Source organism: Misgurnus anguillicaudatus, chromosome 4 (genome assembly GCF_027580225.2).
Source record: "Misgurnus anguillicaudatus chromosome 4, ASM2758022v2, whole genome shotgun sequence".
NCBI classification, from domain to species: domain Eukaryota; kingdom Metazoa; phylum Chordata; class Actinopteri; order Cypriniformes; family Cobitidae; genus Misgurnus; species Misgurnus anguillicaudatus.
This window is the reverse complement of record NC_073340.2, coordinates 15,970,590-15,996,837: the sequence shown is the minus strand read 5'-3', so window position 1 is coordinate 15,996,837 and position 26,248 is coordinate 15,970,590. Positions and strand designations below refer to the sequence as shown.

Genomic DNA, 26,248 nt, shown 5'->3' with positions numbered 1-26,248 from the left:
ATCTTTATTGCACTTTTAACTGTTTCGATTGGTCATCTCCTTTTTATTAGATCTCTTATGTGATATATGGTATATCCGTATATGTGATACCAGTGGCGGCTCGTGACTGCTCATCCGAGGGGCACTAATTCAAAATAAGTGTTCGCAGTGTCATGTGTGTTGCTTGCGTTTTCAAAATATGTGTTTGTTGCATCATGTGAACCATGTGCATCACATGTTTTGTCAAAACCGTTTATGATAAAAGAGATGCTAACGTTCACAAAATACTTGCAAGACACTCCCTTAACAGTTAACACTGATGAGATTATGCAAGTATCTGGCAAACGCGAGCGTCTCTTTTTTCATAAACCCTTCAGATGCATCTGCAGCAGGCACTTATTTTGACAAGACATGTGATGCACATAGGTTCACTCGACGCGCTGAACACATATTTTGAAAAAAGGAACCACACACATGACGGGCTACATACGTGTTGTGACGAACTTCGCATCGAGCACTCTCAAAAAAAAAAAAGAAGTCACTGGCCGCCACTGCGTGATACCCAAGTTTACTTCAATATTGTTGACGTAAATCTTAATCTATCACAACAAACTATATATTGTTGGAGTATTTCAACAGTGTTTTATAAAATAAACTATGTAGGGAGAGTAATTAATTCATTTATGAAGAGAGTGTGCCTCAAAACATTTATATCCTGCTAAATGTCAATGTCCGCCAGCAGGACGCCTATGTTTGCTTCAGGGTTTCGCATCTGAATTCTTATATAATCATGACTAACTATATATCACTGGAAAGCTCTAAGAGTGTAGTTTTCAAAGATGTCATTTTTCAAAAAAGATTACATAGTAAGAGTCAGTTTTCTAAAAGGCCGTGGGCCCACATGTAGGCCCAATTTGTTTTTACATATTTATAACCCTAAACCCCTACTCTAAACCCAAAAAATCTTGATAAACTATACATCACCGGAAAGCCTTTAGAATGTAGTTTTCATATGTCTAGCTCATCTGATGATAGAGATAATGTAGTGAAGTTTTTGGTTACATTACCCCCCCCCCATTATGTATGCATATTAATTTTATATTTTCATAACACTACATCCTAGTATACATATACAAAAATTGAGACAAACTATATCTCACCAGAACACTCTAAGTAGTTTTCATATTTTAAAACGTTTTTGCTGTAAAAATGCAGTGACAGTAATTTATTCATTTATGACAAGAGTATGCAGCAAACCGTTGACACCTAGTGGTCGCTGTTGGTAAAATTACAAAAAGTGACACATACACCTATTTCTTTGTGATTTTAACTTGAAATTTGGATCACAAGTACTTGAGACTTATGGTTTCATGTTTACATTATTACTTTTGTGAAATATAAAGAAAGTATATTATTTTATTTATAAAATTTATATTTTATTAGATTATTTGTATTAAGATAAATGTAAACTGCTATAACATTGTTAAAAACCTTAAATTGTCTCCTTTAAAACAAGACCAAGATTAGGCTTCTAGACCAAAAAAAAAAAATGCAAATCAACATTTAACCCCACCACTCAAAAGGGTTGGGTATCACTCAATTAACATTGGCTGCTGTAAAACTCTCTGATTGCTTTTTAAAGGAAGTTGAAACGAGTTTGTTTTTATATAACAAAAGGTTTTTATTGGCTTACCTAATCATTTATAAAGTCATCTGACATGTACAGCCCTGTCACAGAAACGAGACTGAAGTCGGGGACGCATATGCTACAAACTTTTGGTGCAATGGTGATCAGGGAAAAGCCATAAACAAAAACAAAACAAACTTCATTTCATGCATACTCGAAAACAAAAAAGAAAGCAAAAACATTTTAGTGTTTTTGTACATTACTGTAAACAAAGTCTTTCTAGAAATCATATATCAAAACACATGGCAAGTAACAAAAACAAAGAGGAAAACAGACAAAATCATGAAATTCTAGGCATTATTCTACAATGAAACACTGCTTGGCATCACCGCTTAACAGACAAAAAAAGTAGTACATTTGTTTTCCATCATATCAGCTTAAACTGTAAACAAAGGTGGTATTATATGATTATACAATAAGCTGATGCATACTACAATATTCCCACTACATGAAACACATGTCCCTGGTTTTTCATTTTTACAATGATATGAGGTATATTAAGGTCAATCCTATTCTTCACACCACTCTCTTTTTATTCTTATTTTTTTCACGTTTTTTTTCTTTCTATAAAAGCATGGAACGAGTTTGGAGTGCAGCATTCAGTCTTTGTTCTCAACATCACAGCAATGGCATTTCTGTGACAGGACTCCATAAAAGGCAAGGAAAAAACAGGGCAGGACAACTAAAGGCTCTCATACAGGACAGCAATGGTTCGCTGCATGGGCCACAATCCACAGGAAGTGGAAGACAAAGCTGCCCACCACTTTTTCCAAGGGCATCAAAATTGCATCGGGAAGACGACACCTCGTTTCAAAGTCAAGTCTCTCTGTGATCGGCTTCATTCCTAATTCACTGCTCAATCAAAACCAAACACGATTTAAAAATAAAACACCACAGGTTTAGGTCCTTTCGTACATTTCAGAAGTCTGCTCCTTGCGACAATTTAAAAGGGAAGCTTGGAATTTTGTCAGGCATTAAATTTAAAACTATGTGGTAAGAGGTTTGCTACTCAAACCGAGTCGAATAGTTACCTGAACACTTTGAAAGCATTAGACCTCAAAGCTTGTCTGCTCTGCAAGGGTACTGTTGTTAGCCTAAGGGCCACAACAATAAAAAAAAAAAATGGTAGGCCATCCCCAATACCACCAATTAATATTCAAAAACTCATATGCCCTTTGTCAATCAGCAAATCTGCCGCTCCTTCCCTCACTTTTAAAAATCACAGCTTTCTTCATCAAAAATAATAATTTTTTGTGTCCTGAATCTGAATTCTTGCTTTTAATGGTGTATAAAAGTGCTTATTTAATTCCTTGAGACATAAAATGATTTCAACTGACAAAAAAGTAAAGTTTAAAGAAGGGGATAAGAATTACTGCTCACCCTGAGACAAAAGTTATGTAGTTCCATGTAGCTACAAATAAATATCTACAGATTCTCAATTGTTCCTATCTGCCTACTTGACTACCAGTATTTTTTCTTTACATGGCCCTTAGTGATTAAAGTATGCAAGTGTTTTCACATTAACATTAGAAGTACCGTAAGCAATGTAAAGTAGTGAAGAGAGTCACCAGTGTCAAAAGTTGAATTCCAAATTGACTTGTTTTTCTCTTTAAGGAACTTCAAAAACAAAGCTTTACTGTCATTTCAAAGTACACCTGTAAAAAACGGCGTTACAACACCTCATTAAAAAAAGTTACTGCTTTTCCTGAGTAATACTTTCGATTTTTGTAACAGACAATACATTTTTTGCCATTGAATACTGGGCCACTCCCTGACATCTTTCATTATTAACTTAATCTTACACCTTAATTGGACTACGCTAGCTAAGACATATAGGTATCTGAAAAAACAAACAAACAAGTCCATTAGCTAACCTCTAATTTTGTCATTTAAATCTAATCTTACATCCACTATACTAATAAAACAAATGACTAAAATTCATTAAAAAGAACATGAAATTGCATTTGAGGTCATGTAGGCCTTCCCTGGTAAAGTCCTCTATTGACATTTAATGGCAGTGTAATATAAAAGTTTACTCGGTGAAGAGGAGGAAGCATTCGAGAAAGTCCTCATCCCCCAAATCAGGGTTAGGTGAGCCACCTAAACCCTTACCTGTAGCTTTGGCTTGTGGGGGTTTTGGATCCTGAGCTAGCTGGCTCATTGACGTCTGCTAACAGACTAGTATACCCTGAGAATTCAGACACGGTAGTCCGCTGTATTCTGTGGTCAACTTCCCCAACCCCTACCCGCGGGTCGCCGACGTAGCCGAGCGGGGTCTGGCGACCAGACTTGAACTGGGACCCAAAGGCTTGGGCAAAGTTCTCAATCTGGTAGGTGGAACGCATATCCACTTCTTTAGAGGGCTCGAGTGAAGTGAGGTCAGGAGGTTGGGCCATAGAGTAGACGGAGCCGTTAGATGAGCTGCCATTAGTGCAGTTCCCGTTGTTGTTGGCCGAAGAGGTGCCATTCTTGGACTGCTGGTCTTTCTGGCTGCTGCTGTTGGTCAGCTCCTGAGTTGTGAGAGGGTATTGCGGTGAGTGCTGCTTCTCTAGCTGGTCAGTAAGCTCCTGAGATGGGGTAAGCTGCTGGTGCGTTGCTGGTTCCAGGCTGCTAAGATGAAAGCCTTGTTGGGAGGACGGTGAGGCATGGGAAGGCGACGGAGAACCTACCAGCATTGCAAAATGGGACTTACTTAGGGAAGAGGAGGAAGGCGCTAGAGGGGAGGCAACAGGCTGTCCAAATCCACACTCCATTGAGGAGGCACTGTAGATGTTCTTGTCTGTGAAGAGAGTGCTAGAAGGGCTGCTACTAGACGACAGGAGGCTTGGGAAGGGTCCAGATGGACCCAACACGAAGCTACTGCTGTGGCTGGTTCTCTCCAAGGTCTGTAGCAAGAACTTTGAATATTCGTTCATCACCCCACTTTTGTCACCAGGGGATCCGTCATCCTGAACGAGTTCAGGGGTGGATGAGGCCGGCTGCAATTCCACGTGGTGTGGATCTTGCAGATCAAATGTCACGTCGGATTTGTGGGAATAGTGGTCAAGCAAGCTCTGCAGCACCTCATCTGGGATCCCTGACTTGTCATGTTTGTCGACGCTTATCAAAGGTGAAGTGTCAAGCAAGGCCAACGTGGGTTCTCCTATCCCTCCCTGGATGACCGTCGGCTGGGGAAGGTGGACGGAGCTGAAGTCAGGACCACCGCCGCTGTTAGCAGCGTGCAGGTATCGTCTCTTTTTCAAAAATTGCATGGCATCGTCATAGTTGCTGCTGGTACCTCCCTGTTTGTGTCCACCGGAGGTCTGGAGAAGGCCAAGACCGTCCATGCTTCCAGGGCCAGACATGTCTAGAGTAGGCTTCTGTTCATGAAGACTAGAGGCCTGGTGGGCTTCATTCATAGACACTTGATCCTTATCCATTCCTTTGCGACCGCCTTTCTTGAAGACAAGCTTTGGTGTGCGTCCATGCTGGTTGTCCATGTTCGTCTCATCCAGACCTCCTGAAGAAGATGCCCCTGATCCACTGGGCAGGTCCGCAGCATAGTGTCCCCGTGTCATAAGCGCCCCTCCTCCTCCCGAAGCTTTCTTCCGTCGTCGCTCCCCTCCCTCGTTGCCAATTTTGGACTTGCCCCTCTTGCGAGGTGGGGCGCTGGTGTTTCCCTGAGTGAGTAGGTAGCTGCCTTGTCCCATGTCCTCATCCCCAAGGTCTAGCATGCCTGGGTCCAGACCTTTCTTTATGGCTTCTCCACAGGTTCTCTTGTGCTTTAATAATCGATCCGTTCGTGAGAAATACTGCAGGCATAAAAAGAAACGTTGAGGGTTTACATCTAGCCATTTACCTCATGCGTGTAGTCACACATAATGCGCACAACAGGTATCCGCAAACAGAAAACAAAGCATACATTTAGCTTTACTTTTACTTAAAAGCCAAGAAATATTATATAAGAATATAAGCATAGATATGAATCATCTCCTACCTGTAGACAGGTGTCACATTTATATGGCTTTTCCCCACTGTGTGTCCTTTTGTGTCTCTCCATGTGATACTTCTGAATAAAGCGCATGTTGCACTGGTCGCAGCTGAAAGGTTTCTCCCCTGTTAGGCAAGCAAAGCAATTTCAGCACAATTTCCATATGAAAAGCTTATGACATGTACACTTTCCTTCTTATACACCGCAAAAGCAAACTTAAACTCACCGCTGTGGATTTTCTCATGCCGCTGCAGCAGATACTTCTGTATGAAGCTCATATTACACTGACTACACCTGAAAGGCCTCTCACCTATGCAGTCGAAAAACAAATGCAACATTTTCCACATTAGGTTGCATCCCCATAAATGCTGCTTACGTTCGAATCTCATTGCTGTAGTGCAGTTGGCAGTATAAGCTTGTCACCTGTGTGAATGAGCACGTGTCTGCGCAGGTGATAGGAACTGCGGAAGGCTGCGTTGCAGTGCTCGCATATGTGTGGTTTAGAGTTTGGAGAGAGAGGTCCAGCATCCCCATCTAGCATGTGCGACTAAAACAGCAAGGTAAAACACACAGGCATTAAAACATCAGCACTTAACAACATTGATATCTTTGATTTCAATCTTTGTCAATATTAATGTGAAATCAATAAGTAAACGAATCCGTGATGCTCCAAATCTCACAATTAGATTATTAGACTTTAGCCTGGATTTCGGTCACATTTATTGAGATCAGTAGCCGGTTGCATAACTAGTCTTAAAAGTTATTCATGTCTTTTTTTCTTCAAGACTGATCATAACCTTTTAGGCATGTTACATAAAAAGGTAGATTGGTTGAATTTGAATCCAAACAGTAAGACTGATTAGCCCTAACTAAGGCCTAGCCCACACTTCCTCCAAAAAAATCCCGTCCCCACATGCTCGGTTTAAAAGAAATCTCCATCCTCATAAAAAGGCAAAAACACGCTATCAAGCGCTGTCAAGAGCATGCCACACCAGAAGGCAGCGAAGCCTAACAAAAGTGACGTCGCAAAGCAAAAACACGGGTTTAACTCTCTACACGTCACGACAACACTGCAACCGGCGCTTCTTAAAATCCTCACCCTGGCAGGGGTTTTCAAAAAGGTTTGGTTTCAGTCCTCTAATACTGTGTTTTCGTATGGACAAACAGCCGAACCGCGTAAACAGTCACGGTTATAAAAATACCCGTGTCTGTGTGGACTAGGCCTAATTGCTAGTTAACTTCACGGCTATGTTTATGCAATCGACAACAGATTACAACTATGACAGAGCAATATTTCACATTAACAATATTTCTATTTTTAATGAGTATGTTTACGTGCAGTCTTATGCTGCATTTACACCAGCCGCGGTAGAGGCGGCAAGCGCAGATGAGTTATATGTAAGTCAATGCAAAGGCGCGATTAGGCTTCCTGCGGTACGGAACGCCGTGCGAATTGAGCGTTGCCGTGGGAAATGCGCCAGTTAAAAAAAACTCTGAACTTCGGTGGATTTCCGCGCCGCGTTAACCAATCAGGACCTTGCTGTAGTAGTGACGTGATTACAGGAAGCGAGCGTAGTCTCAGTAGAGTCGCAGAACCCCCTCCCATGACGGGAATTTCCGCGTGAATGTCTCGAATGACTACAATTTCATGCCCGAATGAAGCGAGTAAATGCAAATGTTCAAGTGTCCAACTACGCGTGGATAGCGTGTTTTTGCCGCCTCTACCGCGGCTGGTGTAAATGCAGCATTACATTGATTATGCTTAAATGCGTAAAACGGTTATAGGGGAAAACCCATAATTGGTGTAAGCAAAAAACTATTGGCACCGCTTGTGTTTTGCCCCTATTTCACGTTGCATGTAAACACCTTAACCGCCATTCTCACAGTTTTGTTCATGTGCGCACGATAAACATCACACGTGGAAGTACGCACAAAGTAACGCATAAAAATCTGCGCTCGACTTAAGCAGTTGGCAAAGAAACTGCGAAAATAAAAGCTCTTGATACATTTACAGGAAGAGATACAACCGTATAGCCTAAGACAGATGGGTGGGTTTATCAAAGTCTCAGACTAAACTTCACGTTTGAGCTGGCTATATTTCAAAACATCTTGCCTGTCTGAGAAACTGCCCCTATATGTACTATAGGTGGTGACAGTCTGCAAGAAACCTGACCTCCAAATCCCATGTAAATGCATGTTTTCTGCATAGTTGGTTTATTGATTTGCATGTAAATGTTTCTATATTATATATACACATTTAATGATGAAGTAGATTCAGGATTTAAGATTTAACAAAAAAAACCTTTGCAGGGTCCCCTTGTTTTCTTCTGGATTTGCCCTCTGGTCCTTCTCCATTTGCCTTCTTCCCTCTTCTACTTCCAGATTCTTTTGGGTCTTTCCCTAATCTGCCAGAGAACTGCTAATGAAGCATAAAAAAATGTTATTATTATCATCCTATGACACTTCAATGTGAGCTACGCATTTGTAAGACCACAACACAGTATAGTGTATATTCCTTATTCAACTACACCTACATTGGTAAGGCTTAGGTCATGCAGAAGCATATTTTGGTGGTTTCCAAGCGACATGTCCAGCATATCAGTGCTTTTTCCTCCTGTCGTTCCAGTTCCCGCATACATCGGGAGGCGGTAGTCGAAATCGCTGAGCTTCTCCTGTTTGATACCCATACTGTGGAGAAAGCCGCCACCATGGTCGGGAGAGTCACGCTCCTTCTTCAGGATCATCTCCTGAGGCAGATCCCCCATGGAGGCTTGAGAAGTCAGCCGCGTGAAACTGGTCACTGGAGGTAAATGACTAAACATAATCATGCTGGGGGGAAAGTTGGGGTCCATGCCTCCGTTTCGTAAAAACTCATTGCCTAGCTTGTCCTGGATAATACTCATGCTTGGGTCTTCAAAAGGCCAAAGTTCATTCAGCTTAGATGACAAAATAAGCTGTAAAGGAAGAAGACATGACATTGCTTATTCGGGAACAATACAATTTCTCTTAAAATCCAAGTAAATGATTGTGCATACTGTATACTACTTAAATCATATATTCAAAATAGGATTACACACATACATATGAACTGATTTAGAAATATAACTTATTTCTGTATAAAGATTACTACGCCGGCCTTATTAAAAATAGCTGATGATTCAGGGATATTCATACATTGACCGCAAACTAAAATAAACTAGGTTAACGGTGCAATTTTAAGTATAGCACAGCTGATGACAAAGCAAAATCAGAGAATCCTAAACTGTAACGTTTGTATAATGACCACATTATTATTATTATTATGAGATTATGAGACACCATAGGTCACATACCACCAGAGGTTATCAAATATCTTCAAAATAAAGATCAGAGATCATAACCAGAGATCATTTCAAGCAGTGCATACTATATCTATATGCAGTGCATACTTAATATATAAACGCTTGATTAAAGACTTAATACAGGCAAGGTAGACTGCACAGCGTAACCTTCTGACCTCCAGCACCTGACAGACATGAACGGCAACTAAATTACTAATTTAACGATAACCTTGAAATCATTGTGCCGGTCATTTTAAAAAGTCACAAGTAAATGCAGATATCTGCCAAAATGGCAGGAGTTCATAAATTATCTTGGCAAGCTTTGTCATGGTAATGAAGGTCTATCATTGGTTTTATATAGTCATGACGATAATGTGCCTTGGCTGAATGAAAAATAAGGTAAAAAAAAAATCGCCATTTTTATAATATCTCTGTAATTCGGCAATCACACTAAAATATAAAGGTTTGATGGAAAAACACAACTTTAAACATATAAACAACATACGCATATTCATGCAATAAAAAGAACAAAAGAACTCACATTGCTTCAGTTTCATTTAAAGGTTAATACAACACAATTTAAAAAGGAAACAATACAATATTAACTCTTATGGGTAACCAGATAAGCACCTTCGATTTACTGTTAGCTAACCTTAGCAACATCAGATCGGTGATACTTGCTAAAAATGTCGAGTTATGTTTTCTGTAAACACCTTAAATGGTTTATAATTCATATTTTAAACACCTAAATGTAGTTTACATATTTATATTGGGGCAAACCATTTTCCTTGTTTTGTGTGTGTCGCAGCATTGTTCTCTATTGTGATCAGCTAACGTTAATGGAAAGCTGCTTAATCGTGTTGATATGGCTCAATCTTTTGATACGTGTGGTTTCATTCATAAAATCGAGTTCGGGCTCTCCTATACTTTAGTTTTACTTCGTTGATATGTTAACTCAAGTCTTTCTTTTTCTAAACTAGCTAAAATTGATCCCGTTTTATCAAATCCGGCTAATCTAGTCGTTCATCACAATTACCAAACACATCTCCGTCTAAATGACTCCATTAGCAGCTAACGGCTAACTAACACCAAAGAGTGAGGCAGGGAAACTTCAGCAAGCGTTTAAACAAACTTATTGGTGTAAATATGGAAATGTTTGCAAGTCCACACAACATAAATGCAAAATAAAACTGAAACTCGTAAGCAAAGTAAAGTGTTTTATTGAAGTGAGTGATGAACAGGGCTAGCCAGCAGCAGTAGTAGTAGCATGCAGATGAAAGAGCCATGGCTACACTGCACGCGACACACCAAAACGCTATCATTAAAACAGATTAATCTGATACAATTTGAGTGCAAAATTGAATACGTTTTATTTGATTACTACTGCAGCGTTGTACTTTCTTGCACCGTACACGGTGTGATATATTCTTACCATTCATTGCGCACACCATCACTAATTATAGCCCGCACACAGTAACACAATCCGCAGAGAATATACGACGATAAATACGATATAGCAAACACACCGAGAGTACTACAGGGGTAAGGGCTCTAAAAGAAAGAAAGTGATTTAGTAAAAGTAACTCTAAACGAGTCGGTCTTAAGCAATGGTGCGTGTCCCTGAAACAATGATGCTCGCGATGAACGCATCTCTCGCTCGAGCGACTGTGATTTCATTTGAAGATTTCAACCGCGCGGAATCTCTCGTCTTTGTAACCTTAGGGACAAATAAACGATAGAAATGGAATCGCACTTACTTGTACATGACCACGGCCGACTCGCAGCGTTCAGAAGAATCTCGGCGTTCGGGTCTTGAAGTTATTTCACAGCCATAACATTGTTCTCTTGCAGCTGTTGGCCTCTTCCATGTTGTGTCGACGCTGGGAATTATGGGTTGAGCGGACGGGTCGTGAGAGGAGACAGACGGAGACAAGCAGGACTCGTCAAGCAGGGGGCCACTATGCAAATGCGGATTGTGCCTGAGCATCTGCTATTTGTTGCCAATTGCTAGCACACGTTTTATTTAGGCCACTTATTTCTTTAATCAGGCTATAGATTAATTTATGCAAAAATAAATATATAAAGTTATAATTAAATAAACATCTATCTATCTATCTATCTATCTATCTATCTATCTATCTATCTATCTATCTATCTATCTATCTATCTATCTATCTATCTATCTATCTATCTATCGAATGGGTGTAACTTGAATATCTGGTCACTAATTTGGAAAATCAGTTCAAGTTTTCAAGTTTTATTAACCTTTCTTTCTTGTTTATTTTTCATATGCAAAACTTTGCCTTCTTATCCACTGTTCAGACTTGCATGAATACCAAAAAAATGGCACATTTGATTGCAGCCAAATTACTAAACATGATAAATAAATTAAAAACAGAAGCATACAGACTTTGAAATGCTTGTTTAATTGTATGTTGTGTTTAATATTTGAATCAATAGGTTAACTTTCATTGGCATGTTTATGTCAATAACATTAATCCCTTAGCATTCCTGAAAAATGCAAAAAAACGCCTAAAAGGACACTAATTGTACCTGCTGTGCTTATTGTATATTTAAAGGGTTTACATCATTCGAATCACAAAAATCTCAGCTTTCCAAAGATATGTGACATGATTAGCTTTTTGTTTTTGAATTTTTATGAAGTTTTCTGTCAAATAATTTAGTGTTCCTCCCACATTGGAACACTAGGGGTTAAGGGGTTGTTTCCAGACAGAGATAAGCTTAAGCCAGTACTAGGCCTTAGTTTAATTAAGAAATATGACTAGTTTTAACAAACAAGCCTTTCTGAAAACATTACTATACATTTTGAGGCAAAACAAAGGGCACTGATGTATTTTAAGATATGTCGGTGAAAGTTGTTTTCAGTTTGGACAGCCCTTTAATGTATTTGAGTCTAGGAAGAGTCTAATCCCTGTCCAGGACACAGCCCATATGTGTTTTATTAAATATTAAAATGGTCACATCTATAAAAACACCATTTGTTGAATAATGGTAGAATCACTCACAGTAGCAAACCTTTATAAGTAGTTGAACTCAGCACAGTGTATAGTTAACCATTTTTTTTCTTTTTGTAATAAAAATTCCCAAATCCCTGTATAAATTAATTTTAACTTACCTTTCTTGCAAAGACATATAGACAAAACTCTGACTCACAAGTAAATAATATGTCAATATTTGACAAAATGTTTAAAAGTAAACTTTTTTAACAAAAAATCCAACTCTCCATATAAAACAATGAAATTCCTGCCATTCCTTGTTATCATTCCTTGATTGAATTTCATAAATGTTTATAAAATCAGTCAGATATCTCATAAATGCAATCATTTGAGACATCTAAAATAGATCTGTTTTTGTGGGGGAAAAATGCATCCTATACTAGTACTATAATTAAACATTTTATTTGGTATTGTTAATCTCTCTATATAATTTATTTGCTCCTTATATGTGTTTTTGTTTTACACATTCCTGTATTTGATTTTGAGGGGTGTGTCCCATTCTTAGCCAATATAAGTTGGTGTTATGATCAGTATGCCTTCAGCAGATGGCACTCTAATGCCAGAATTTCACACCAGCCATACGCGTTCTCCCCACCACACTACAGCTATTCAATGGTTTGGACACACACACACACACGCACGCAAGCACAGCGCGCACACACGCACGCACAGCACATTTGCCCAACCCCTGCCTATCTCATAGCGTATAGGCAGCACAAGGGTCCGTACATATGTAACCTACACAGTGCCGCAGTTAATCTACACCAGAATCTATAGAGCTCAACAGAGATGTAACCTCATGCTGGAGACACTGGCGCATAGAAAACTGAATTACTATGTTTATTACTTGGACTACTTTTTGAGTATCCCTACTATGTTTTAATAATCTGAGAATATCAAGAAGACACTTTACGCAAATGCTCCAAGTGAAGTTAGACATTAGGGAAGTACTCGCAACATCTATGGACCGCTACGTGCCATGCGTAAATAGACTCGTGTAAAACTTAAGGCATTTTACGCGTGACTTTATCTGTCAACCGCGGTCGTCTCATCATGTCTGCGATCAGGAGGAAATTCGGCGAAGACTATCAGGTAGTAAACACCAACCGGGGCATGTCGTTTTCTGCCCCGGCCAAAAGAAAGCGCCAGCGATTTGTGGAGAAGAACGGACGCTGCAACGTCCAGCACGGTAACCTTGGCGGAGAGACCAGCCGGTACCTCTCCGACCTCTTCACCACGCTCGTGGACCTAAAGTGGCGCTGGAACCTGCTCATTTTCCTCCTGACATACACGGTCGCATGGCTCATAATGGCATTTATGTGGTGGATCATCGCGTACATCCGTGGAGACCTCGGCCACGGCCACGACGAGTCGTACACGCCGTGCGTCGCCAACGTTTACAACTTTCCCTCCGCTTTTCTGTTCTTCATCGAGACCGAGGCGACCATAGGCTACGGGTACAGGTACATAACTGAGAAGTGCCCGGAGGGCATCATACTTTTCCTCTTCCAGTCCCTGTTGGGTTCGATCGTGGACGCGTTTCTTATCGGCTGCATGTTCATTAAGATGTCACAACCCAAGAAGCGCGCAGAGACGCTCATGTTCAGCCAGGACGCGGTCATCTCGCAACGGGACGGAAAGCTGTGCCTCATGTTTAGGGTTGGGAATCTCAGGAACAGCCACATGGTCTCCGCGCAGATCAGGTGCAAGCTCATAAAGGTAGCTTATTTTATAGAAAACAACATTGGTCTTGAAATCACAACGTTTAATGTATTGTGAAAATACGCCAACAGTTAAATGTAATATCCTGAATAGCAAAAGGATTCTCATTGGGAAAAGCTGTAGTAGATGTATTGATGCAATGAAAGCAGGGGAGCTTTTATTGATTTTACTCTAAAACAGGCAATTGCCTAATACACGTTTGCACCTATAATGCAATTCAACTCAATGCAACCCTTACCAATCTGATTTGCATAAAGATCTTATCTGCTCCTGAAACAAAGACTAAGGAACAGCATGAATAATTTGGATGGATTCCCATTCTGATTAAATTGATTCCCATGGGATGCCTTGCGGTAATGTGTGTGCTTCATGGACACAAGTAGATTTCCCATTGCTCTATGTAAATTGTCAGTAGAAGCTATTGGATCTTTGTTGTACAAAGGAGTGTTATACTTGTGATATGTAGCTCAAAGGGAACATAAGAGAAGAGAGAGAGAGAGAGAGAGAGAGAGAGACAGAACAGTAGGAGAGTTTATATGGGCACTTTCTAAGGTCCAAGGTCACATTGCCTGATCATTACACAGGCAAAGATGTTTGTATATAGTGATCGTAAACATGTCATGTAAATCTTGGGGTTGCATAAAGAATCACATGCATGTTGCAAATTTTGATGTTTGTTTGTAAAGAATTCTAGTAAATAACATGTTTAAGCAGTAATAATTAACATTAATTTAAGTAAAATATTCAGATTGATAAGACATCCGTTTACAAAAACAGAATCTGAACTGGGACAGTTTCTAAAGGTCAAAAATGTGCCAACAGTTCCCATGTAACAACAATAAAAAAGTCAAACATTGTGCATTAGGAAAAATGAGAAAGAAAGAAAATATAGGCTCAGGTGAAACTGTATGAAATGCGTCAATTTTGGAATTGTGATGAAAGGCTGCTATTGAATGGGCTGATCACATCAGATATTGTAGAAGTGTGTTCCAAAAAAAGGAGAAAGGAGATCATGATTGACACATGGTTTTCACCATGCACTCTTGACAGCATTGGAGCTCTGCAGGCGCATTGCAGCGAGCACAGAATAAGGGATGAATGACTTCAGAAGCACCTTCCTCTCCGCTCTGCCCTTTAACCGTTACTGTCCAATGCACAATGTTGGAGAAACAATAAGGGAGGAACAGTAACCCATCTATTGCTCTCAGAGTGGCCTGTCATGTAAGCACTGTGTCCCACCTACAATGTCTTTAGTTAAGTACAGTGTCTACAGTTGTTTATTGTTGAAAATCTGAATTGGCTCATGCTCAAGCATTTGTTCTTGAGAAGATAATGTGATTGTGTTCAAATTAGTAACGTTACAGCATTTTGAGATTTACAGATACTTTTGGAAGTTTTCCTTTAGGATGTATGGTAAAGAACAATCACACAAAAACATGCTTTAAGACAAACACACCACACAAACTCCATGCTGTTGCGTGTAAGCTTTGACACATTTCATTCTACACATATATTTAAAGTAAAATGTTGTGGTATTTTACATGCAATCTCTGCAGCTTCGTGTGTAAGAATGACATACATTTCTAAGGTGTCTCATGTAGGTTAAAGTATTTGACAGGAGTGGTTAAACATCATTAGGGATTTCCCATTCTGAGCTGCGGGAATGATGAGAACAGGGCCGGCAGATATTTGGAGGCCCTAGGCAAAATTTATGTTGGAGGCCCCTCGCACCCCTCACTGTAAGCCTGGATAAGTTGAGTTTACTTAAAAAATAAAGGTAACTCGTTGCCCTAAAAAAAAAATTTCCTCAACCTAGACGAATTAATACATACCTATATTTTTTCAATGCGTGCACTGTACAGTGCGTTGTGAATGTGTTAGCATTTAGCCTAGCCCCATTCATTCCTATGGTACCAAAAAAGTTTTATTTTGTGGCACCATACTTACTGGTGTAACTCCTCATGTAACAGTCTTTAAATAGGGAACACACGGAAATGTTTGGTGGCTTCCCTGTTTGGTACCATAGGAATGAATGGGTCTAGGATAAATGCTAACACATTCACGACGCGCTGTACAGTACATGCATTGAAAAAAGATAGATATGTATTAATTCGTCTAAGTTGAGATAATAACATAGTTTAATATGGCAAAAGGGTAGACTATCCCTTTAAAAACTTAAGTGAAGTTTACTTAAACATATAAGTTGTTCTAACAAAAATTTTAAGTTGAATAGATTTAATGTTTTAATTTCTTCCAATATTCCTGCACTCTTAACCCAGATTAGTTGACATTACTAGAAATTTGTCAGGAAACCCGTCGCATATAACTTTAGTTTTTATCACTTTATATTACCTTTGATGTTATAAATGGTATTATATCACAAAATTAATGACTGACTTTAAGTCAATCATTGAATAAACGTGATTCTCCACAGAAACATAACACACACAAAACTGTGTTTTTGACATACATTGTCAGTTCTGTGGAGAGAAATACAATAAAATGTTCTAAACAGTGTTCATGCACGGAAACACTGATCACCTTAACGGTGACTTCACAAAATTATCATTTACAACAAAACAACATCAATAATCTAAGAGCTTGAACCTATATGACATTTTATTAACAAAATTTGAGTAGTGCAAGTTCTTATCAGTGTTTATTCTGTGAAAAAGCAGAAAATAATCAAAATATTCAGGCGCAAAGGATTATGGGTATTCCTCACAACATGAACTAATAATTTTAAGTTTATTTTACTTGAATGTTTTAGTTTAATGGATTTTGTAAGCTTAAAAGCTTTGGCTTCAAAACAGAAAATATTAAGTGATGTTTACTTGATTGTTTAAGTAAAGACAATATCTGGGTTAACAGTGCTCTATTTTTCAGAATAATGCGAGAAAGTGTCATAGTGTTTTTCTACCTTGTAAGAAATTATTTAAGCACTACAGTTATCAAACATGTTTTTCCTCATAACTATTTATCAAGTTAACAAATAGATCAAATTTAATTCAAAATTATGCAAAACCATACACGTTAAACATTTTCAGGCAGTTAAATTTGTTGTTGTGGATTAAGTTATTTATTTAAAAACACACCGTTTTGGGATAACACAGGATAACAGATTTACTTTCTCCAAAGAGTAAAATTAAAAAGACAGCACTACACTGCAAAAACCCTAAAAGATGAACACCTTCTAGACATGTCCTGAAATTACGTTGATACACAGAACAAAGCAATTTTTTACAATGCATTACAAAATACCTGCATCTTTGCATGCCGGTTACGCTGGACATGATAGCCGCTTAAAGTCAGTCAGCTGCAAAGTTTTGAATGTTGTTCATCATACTGCTAGATTTCATGCGGCGCTGCAAGAACCGACAGGCGGATGACATCAAAGTACCTCGAGAGCGATTTGAGAAAACATACAGAGGAGTTTGCTTTTATCAATCATTCTCGCATTACTTTAATGTTATCTGCCTGCGGTTCTTGCGGCGCCTCATAAAGTCGAACTCACCTTGTAACTTAGTCTATTGTTGTCAGTCGTGATTGGTGGACTAGCGCACATGAATTTAGCAGTTGTGGAGGCCCTAGGCATTTACCTACTGTGCCTATAGGTAGCACCGGCCCTGGATGGAAATATGAATCTCGTTGCCTCCTTTCCCTGATCCTCAGTTTTCCCTAGAACTCCAGAGAACCTTTATCTCTTCCCCAATAGCTTCCCTATTCAGGAATGTAAAAGGGATAGTTTACCCAAATGGATTTTTATCATCATTTACTTATTATATCGTTAAAAAAAACATATGACATTCATCTGTCGAACAGAAAAGCTCCGAGCTCCTCTTATAAACGAAAACGAGGCTCTGGCCACTATTCTCTTTCATTGTATAGCAAAGAGCAGCTTGGATAACACCTTTTGTCTGTAATGCAAAAAGAAACTCATTCTCCTGTGGTTGCCTTTGATATGTTTGCTGGTGCCAAGTTTGAAACACTTTGCTTCTAGTAGCTTCCATCATCAGAAGATCTAGTAGCTTCTTTGTAGAAGAATGCGTATGTGCACTAGAGGTCTTCTCGGATCCAAAGAAATGTACCCGACCCGAAATGACCCGAATCACTTTATACCCGACGTGCATAAATAATTTTTTTTGAAAGAAAGACCCGACCGAGACAAACCCGAGAAAATTAGACCCGAGTCCAGCCCGAACCAGTGGCAACTTTTTTTAACCCGAATGTGGGCAGTCTGCAGCCCCACACGCAGCAGTCAGACAGATAGAAACCCGGCTGGTCTCGCAACCAATTTGGCGTGCTGCTCCATTTGTTTTACTTTGTTATCTTACGACGACAACAAGGAAACCGCAAAAATGTACATTTAAAATCGACTGACATGTCTTGCTCAACGAAAATTACTGCCAGCCTCACAATATCGCAAGCGCTCTTGTCAAACAGAGGAGAGGTTTGAAAAGGACATTGACGCACACACGCGAGACAGTTCGGGTCTTCGGGTCTGTTAGAAAAAATACATTCATTTTAATTTACCTGAGACCCGATGCCGCTATTATTGTACCCGACCCGTGTCCGAGGCACACGTGAAAGTTTTAGGACCTCGGGTTTTCGGATCTAAGTGGACATCTAATGTGCATAGGAGAGCAGTGCTTCTTTACAAGGTAGCATCGCCATCTACTGGTCTGGCACTCGTAATGCAGCAGAAGCTGCAGCGTAAACTTTTGACTGTGTTGTCACGTGAACTTTTTCAAAAGCACAAAGCTTTGTGTAAACATAGCCTTACATGCGTAAAGAAAGCAAAGGAAGTATGAAACCCAAGGGCTGTCTGATTCTGATTTGTAATGATTCAGTTCAGACACGCACATACTCGCACACACACACACACACACACGCACGCACACACACACACTCACACACACATAAGAAGAGAAATTCACAGTGTTTCAAGAACAGTCAGTCTCTACCTTTATCACACTGGCAGCTGACACATCATGTGTTCCCCTTTGAAGTTATTACACTAGGTGTTTTACAATTCTCTTGAAATAAAAAACTGGGTCTCTCTCTCTCTCTCTTTGTGTGTGTGTGTGTGTGTGTGTGTGTGTGTGTGTGTGTGTGTGTGTGTGTGTGTGTGTGTATGATGGTGGCACTGTGGGATCACGGCATCTATACACTTGTGAAAAATCTCACTCTTTTAGTGGGAACACCACTGTGATAGAAGCTCTCAGTCTGTTTTACCATCTGTGCCCTTAGGCACACGCAGCCCACCCAGCTGACTTCACCCATCTTTAATGTTAGTATAGAAACATGTGTGTAAAGGCATATAGAGCACTGTGGTTGGTGTTTAAAGACAGTATTTTAAAGATTTTCATATGCATATTACGCATAAAGTGTCATTGTCGTTCTTGGTGGGACATTTGGTGTAATTTTGTCCAGATGACCCTAAATCAGTCTGTGGGTGGAATATGTCAAGCACTAACAGCAGTGTCCTATGGTGTGATGTGCTACTTTTTCGAATTCTTTTGAATATGTTTTAGTATCTCAACAAATTAGAATATTTCGTAAGACTTATAAAACAATGTTTAGTGAATTGTTGGCCTTCTGGAAAGTATTTTCATTTACTGTACAGTATAATGTACTCAATTCTTTGGTAGGGCCTCCTTTTGCTTTAATAACTGCGTCATTTTGGCGTGGGCAATGTGGCACTGCTGAAGTGGTATGGAAGCCCAGGTTTCTTATCATCTGCATTTTTTGGTCTGTTGACAATACCCCATAAAAATCTCTGTAGGGTTCAGGTCTGGTAAGTTTGCTGGCAAGTCAAGCACACCAAAACCATTGTAATTTAACCAGCTTTTGGTGCATTGGTGTTGTGTGGGCAGGTGCCAAATCCTGCTGGTGACATTGCACCCCAAATCATCACAGACTGTGAAATCTCCACACTAAACTTCAAGCAACATGGCCATGAGCTTATACACCCTTCATCCATAGCATCTTGGTTTCTAAATGAAATACAAAACTTTCTCTTATCTGAAAAGTAGACTTTGCTGGGCAGCAGTCCAGTTCTTAGCTTAGGTAAGACGCCTCTGACGCTGTCTTTGTTTCAGGAGTGGCTTAACAAGATGAATATGAGAACTGTAGCCAAATTCCTTGACTTGTCTGTTTGTGATGACTATTTCTTGTGAAGATCACCCAAATTCTTCAATCGATTTTGCTTGCCAAGCCTCTCAAGGCTGCAGTTCTCTTGGTTGGTTGTGCATCTTTGTCTTCCACATTTTTTCCTTCCACTCAACTTTTTGTTAATATGCTTGGACACAGCACTCTGTGAACAGCAGCTTCTTTGGCAATGAATGTTTGTTGCTTCTTGTGAAGGGTGTCAATGATTGTCTTCTGGACAAATGTCAGATTAGCGGTCTTCCCCGTGACTGTGTAGCCTAGTGAACCAAAACGAGAGACCACTTTGAAGGCTCAGGAAACCTTTGCAGGTGTTTAGCTGATTGTCATGTCACCATATTAAACATTTTTGAATTGGTGGGTTTTTGTTAAATATGAGCCAAAATCATCACAATTAAAAGAAAAAAGACTTAAAGTACTTCAGTCTGTGTGCATTGAATTTATTTAATAGACAAGTTCCACAGTTTGAGTTGAATTACTAAAATAAATTAACTTTTTTCACGACATTTAAGTGAAAATTTTAAGTTTGAAAAGCTTGAATTTTTATAAGTGTTACCAAATGAAGTATAGTTTATTTCAGTAGATCCAACTTTCACTTTATTCAGTGTAATAGAAATAGTACTAAGAATTCTAATATTTACACTTTTGTTTCAATCCGTAATTGGGTCAAATATGGACATTTTTTATTAATTTATCCCAATGTTTTGGTATGTCACAGTGATAGGGTTTGTCCATATTTTACACAGCCATGGGTTGAAACAACTCAAAAAATTAGAGTTAGAAATATTTTATTTCACATCATACATAAAATGTAACATATGTTAAAAAACTTTTCATTTCCATCTTTAAATTAGATTTTATTGTCCAGATTTTCAATGTGGACTATACTGCACCTAATTTGTTTTATCTTAAAATCTTGATAAAGCTTAAAATTGTTAATTTTCTTTAAAATTTTTCATGTCTGCAGTATTGGTCTCATGCTGATATAAAATAAAGACTAAAATAATATAAATTCTCATATGCATAGTTCAGATGCAAAACCCTCTGACAGATGCATTTGATGTGTTTTCTTCTAAATGAGCACTTTTATATGCTCTTATTTTTAGGTTGAGTAATTTCACTTTAATGGCAATGGAAAGGTTATTAATCAGTAACTGAAATGCCTGATATTGACAAATTTGACTGTCTTTCACTGCAAAAAATAGGAATTAATGTGTGCAGAGAGCATTCAGTCAATATCATTATCTCGTTTTTGACTGAGATGGCATTTAGCGCTTTTGCATCTGAGCTTCTCATATGTTAAATGGTAATTCAGACCCTCTTAACAACCTCTCTGTTTGTTTTAGTCCCGTCAAACCCCTGAAGGAGAATTTCTCCCGCTGGATCAGAGGGAATTGGATGTGGGATTTGGAACAGGTGCTGACCAGCTCTTTCTCGTCTCGCCTCTGACGATATGTCATGAAATTAATTCCAAGAGCCCATTTTTCGACCTGTCCCAGCGCTCCCTCATGAACGAACAGTTTGAGATAGTTGTCATTCTGGAGGGCATTGTGGAAACTACAGGTTAGTATAATACAGTGAAATGTAATTACAAAGAATCTTAAGCATGCATCACATTCTACCTTTATTACTTTAAGTTTGCTTTTTCAACCTTTTATTATAACCAGGACAAATGTAATAGCTCAGTTTGGAAGTATAAGACAATTTCAGTGGAGACCGGTGACTTCTTTTTTCGAGGGCGCTCGATGCGAAGTTCGTCACAACATGTATGTAGCCCGTCATGTGTGTGGTTCGTAATTTCAAAATATGTGTCCTGCGCATTGAGGGATCCTATGTGCATCACATGTTTTGTCAAAATAAGTGCCTGCTGCAGATGCGTCTAAAGGGTTTATGATAAAAGAAACCCTCAAGTTTTCCAGATACTCGCATAATCTCATGCAAAACAGAGTTTACTGTTAAGGGAGTGTCTTGCGTGTGCAGCAGGCATTTTTTTTGACAAAACACGTGTTGCACATGGTTCACATGATGCAACAAACACATATTTTAAAAAAAACACAAGCAACACACATGACACTACGAACACTTATTTTGAATTTGCGGTTTTCGGATAAGCAGTCACGAGCCGCCATTGGACAATTTTATTAAATTATTAAGATATAACACTATGTCCTGGACATATATTTTTCTTTTGCTATAGAAAACCACCCTCAGAAAGATTTTCAATATGATTCACAATTGTTTAAAAGCAAACTTTAAAACATTTAAGTCAAATGAATTATGTATATGTTAGTTACTGGAATATATGTTTGTGGCATTAATACAGTGTCACAGTGGAATGGATAAACTTGCAACCATTTTTAAGTGATTATATCTGTTATTTATTTTATATCTTTTTTTTAAGATTATGTGTCATTCATTACTGAATTTCTACCTTTTGACTTTTAATTAGATTTTCACTTGTCAAATGTATATGATTCTGTAATTTAATTTAGTATTTTGGCATCAGCATTCTTTTCATTATATAACATACCTAAAAATGACCTGCCAAATTTTTTTATCTTTTTATCTTATCTTTTAAAAATAGTTATGATGTCTATTTCAATTTAAATCAAACTTTTTTAAAACATTGGTTTCAAAAGAAGCCAATCAGATAGAATGCGTTTATAGCAGTGAAACGCACCTTTTAAAAAAAAAATTCAAAACACCTCGTGTTTTTTGCAGGAGAGCTCTGAGCGCCTCAAGTTAAAAAAGTCCACTCTCAGCAGAAAAGCCTCGGCGTCATTTGCATTTTTTACATTGTAAAATCGGATAAAGGGAAAGGCGGGCCTTCGGTTGTGGTGACAGAAGTTTTAAAGCTCCCATAACACAAGCTGTTTCTGCATTTCTGATGTTATTCTGGAGTACCTATAGAGTAGTATTACATCCTTTATATCTCCGAAGAGTCTTTAGTTTAATCAGATTTATAAAAGAAAGATTTTTACCTTTACCGATTCTTTCCGATAACGTACAAAAAAATGAAGAAGGAGGAGTTACTACTGCGGGAGGAGCAAGTACGAGTCATGCAACACTATACAACACTGTTTAACTTATGATTCACTACATGTTCGTGTCATTTATATAATATGCCCGTGCCTATTTCCAACATAAGACAGAAGTCTTACTTACCGCATGCAACTCATGACCCGGTTGGGAAAATCCAGCGCATCAAACACACACCCAAAACTTGGCTACTTCCCCGGATATAAACTATATCCATTGTTATCATAAGGCTGACTTTCTTTTTCCTTACATCCAAAAACACACTTCTTCATTCATACAATTGTTGAGTCTTAATATTAAACAAAGCTGTCACTTGATTTGATGTTTGTAAGTTCCAGCGCCTCCCGCTGATTGACGGGTGGGCGGGGTTTTCCGGGGGAAGTGCCCATAAAAATAAATGATAAGTATAGAAACCTCTGAAATGTCAGCTGGGCCCTGTAATCGGAAAAAAATGCAGAAACTTGTACGAACCATGGCGAAGTGCATTCGGCACAGAAATACTTCGCATTTTTACCCGTTAAAAACGTGTTCTGTGTGATCGGCCCCTACACTGAAAAATTATTAATTCATTTACTCAATTTTCTTAAGGTAACTGGTCGCAATCAATTTATTTAAGCTACATTTAAACAAAAAAAGAATAAAAACTTTTGATTAAATGTAGCTTAAATAAATTGATTGCAACGACTTAAAAAAATTTAGTAAATTGAATGAATAATTTTTTTCAGTGTAATGCATGCAGCAAAAGAAGGTTAAAGCACCAACAGGGAATTTGTGTTTTTTCCTGTTTTGAACCTCTCTTAAATAAATCTGCCTTTCTTTTCTAGGCATGACATGTCAGGCACGAACATCTTACACAGAGGACGAAGTGCTCTGGGGTCACCGCTTCCTACCCGTCATGTCACTTGAGGAGGGTTTCTTCAGGGTCGACTATTCTCAGTTCCACAACACATTTGAGGTGCCAACTCCTCCCTACAGTGTAAAGGAGCAGGACGAGAAGGTGTCCCTGCCCTCCCCTGGTCCTCTTCTCTCCCCTACGATGATCGACGGGCACAGTCGCAGAGAACGCATGTTCTCCTTAGACGGGGTTCCTCACTCCGAAGAACCAGGATCCAAATTACCCAGCAAACTCCAGCGTATGAGCTCCAAGAATGGAAAAGAGGTCCTCAAACCTGGAACCACGCAGCCACCGGAAAAGGCCTCCAGCACGGGCGATCTGCCCCTCAGGGTGCTGCGCCTCGGATCTTTGGTGGGCCACGAGGAACCGGAAAATCTGCTCCAGCTGAAAGCCCTAAAGATGAGTTCAGAAGCCCACACCCAGTCAGCGGGGGAACTGGAGCATCATAGACTTCTCTCAATCCCTGCTCCGGCTCAAGGGCTAAACCTCAACCACTTGCCTGCGTCCAGTGGCCGGCCAGAGGATAACCTACCCCCTAAATTACGAAGAATGAACGCAGACCACTGATTGGGCCCGGTTTGTTTTCACTTTTCTCACACAGTGATGAACATTGTGGCAGAGGAGGTAGAGATGACTCTTAAAATCATTTAACATTTTGAATAATATTTATTTATTTATAAAGGACTATACTGTGATTCTATCTCTTTAAGCTTATGATAAAACTGTGTCTCATGTCAACAATCAAGCTCATTGCTTTGCCTTCAATAACTTAATATATAAGAATAAAGCACCTTTATAGAATTATGAACACAAATATCAACATGTATTCTTTGTTTATTTATATAAGTTATTTACCAAGTATTTATTTAGAGGAAAGTGTACTGATATGTACTAGCTTTAAGCGTTTAAGGTGTTTGCCACATGTTTCTGTCAGCAATATAGATATTCATCGCCACCGGTAAAAAAAACAAATATCTGTCAGGTTTTTTTAGCATTCAATGCTGAAAGTCAAGAAAGTAGCAGAAAAGGTTTGTTTTCAGCAAATGTCTTGGGCACTGAGTGGAAAGCAGAAAATGATTGTTTAGCAGTTTTGATAATTTTAATAATTTTATTATTAATTTCTACACAATATAATAAAACCACTTGAACAGCATTTTGGTGTCCCATGGCTTTTAAGGAGGTTGAATATAAGTCACTTGTGGTGCTCAGACATGCACCGAAGCGTATTGCATTTAACATGTAATTGAAGCTTTCAGTCAGCTCATTTGCATCAGGTCCCATCTGCATAAAGGCCCAGCGACCTGTGAGTCCACTACAGCTAACACAAATGACCATCTCCTTGGAAACATCTTGGTCGTACCTCAGGCAGTGGGTGGAAGTGGAAGTAATTCAATTTGCCTTCATGAAGGAATAACTTACTCTCAGCGCACGAACATGTCATAAAGTGTCATTACTCTTAATTGAGGATGCACGGAGGTTCTAATATTGTTCATTACTTATGCAATTTATTTTTGAGCAAACGCAGCAGTGTCCAGCAAGGCAATGAGTTTAATCCCTATTAAAAAACATATCATGAACATTACGCAAAGAACAAAATAGGATGACTAATGTGGCGATGTTATAATTCAGACTCTTAAATGTCAATATATCTACTATATGTATGGGATAATGCAATAATAAATCCTGATAGGATGATCTGAAGGGATTTATTTGCGATAACAACTGGCCGGATGTACATTATACCAATTAATGCATGGCTACTTGCCACACGAGTAAATATATAGACTTGAGTTGATATATTAGCTCATTTGCAAGACATATAAACCTTTCATGAGGAGAAACCGTTTCAGAGCGGCTATAATCAATCAAGACAAATGCACACTTGGTTCCAAATAAATAATATTTTAAAGACACTAAACTTCTTTGAAGTCAATTCAATATTTTAAAGGTCACGTTCTTTCTGATCCCATTTTTTAAACTGGTCTAGTTATTAGGAATACCTGTTCAATTGTTGGTGCCATACGGGCCGGTCTGAGTATTTCACAATCTTACTGGGATTTTCACGCACAACCATTTCTAGGGTTTACAAAGAATGGTGTGAAAAGGGAAAAAGGTCTGATAGCTGATAGAAGAGCCACTTTGACTGAAATAACCACTCATTACAACCGAGGTATGCAGCAAAGCATTTGTGAAGCCACAACACGCACAACCTTGAGGCGGGTGAGCTAGAACAGCAGAAGACCCCACCGGGTACCACTCACCTCCACTACAAATAGAAAAAAAGAGGCTACAATTTGCACAAGCTCACCAAAATTGGACAGTTGAAGACTGGAAAAATGTTGCCTGCTCTGATGAGTCTCGATTTCTGTTGAGACATTCAGATGGTAGAGTCAGAATTTGGCGTAAACACAAAGAGAACATGAATCCATCATGGCTTGTGGTGGTGGTGTA

The 26,248-nt window shown here is 39.0% G+C and overlaps 2 protein-coding genes across 3 annotated transcripts; one reads left to right on the top strand and one right to left on the bottom strand.

Annotated features, from left to right (window-relative positions):
* Nucleotides 1–1,635: 1,635 nt before the first annotated feature.
* Nucleotides 1,636–10,998, bottom strand: znf281b (zinc finger protein 281b). Of its 2 annotated transcripts, none has more exons than XM_055175845.2 (7): nt 10,714–10,998; nt 8,171–8,590; nt 7,939–8,052; nt 6,060–6,183; nt 5,863–5,946; nt 5,643–5,761; nt 1,636–5,457 (listed from the first exon to the last, which is right to left on the bottom strand). In XM_055175845.2, exons 2-7 carry the CDS (start codon nt 8,537–8,539, stop codon nt 3,775–3,777), a joined length of 2,493 nt encoding a protein of 830 aa, XP_055031820.2. In that variant the 5' UTR covers nt 8,540–8,590; nt 10,714–10,998; the 3' UTR covers nt 1,636–3,774. The 2 variants fall into 2 exon arrangements, with proteins under 2 accessions (XP_055031820.2, XP_055031819.2); XM_055175844.2 differs by having other exon boundaries at nt 7,939–8,055; nt 10,714–10,995.
* A 1,648-nt stretch (nt 10,999–12,646) lies between these two features.
* kcnj19b (potassium inwardly rectifying channel subfamily J member 19b) lies at nt 12,647–25,750 on the top strand. Its single transcript, XM_055175846.2, has 3 exons — nt 12,647–13,692; nt 21,210–21,426; nt 23,727–25,750. The coding sequence occupies exons 1-3, from the start codon at nt 13,027–13,029 to the stop codon at nt 24,362–24,364; spliced, it is 1,521 nt and encodes a 506-aa protein (XP_055031821.2). The 5' UTR covers nt 12,647–13,026; the 3' UTR covers nt 24,365–25,750.
* The last annotated feature ends 498 nt before the right edge of the window (nt 25,751–26,248 follow it).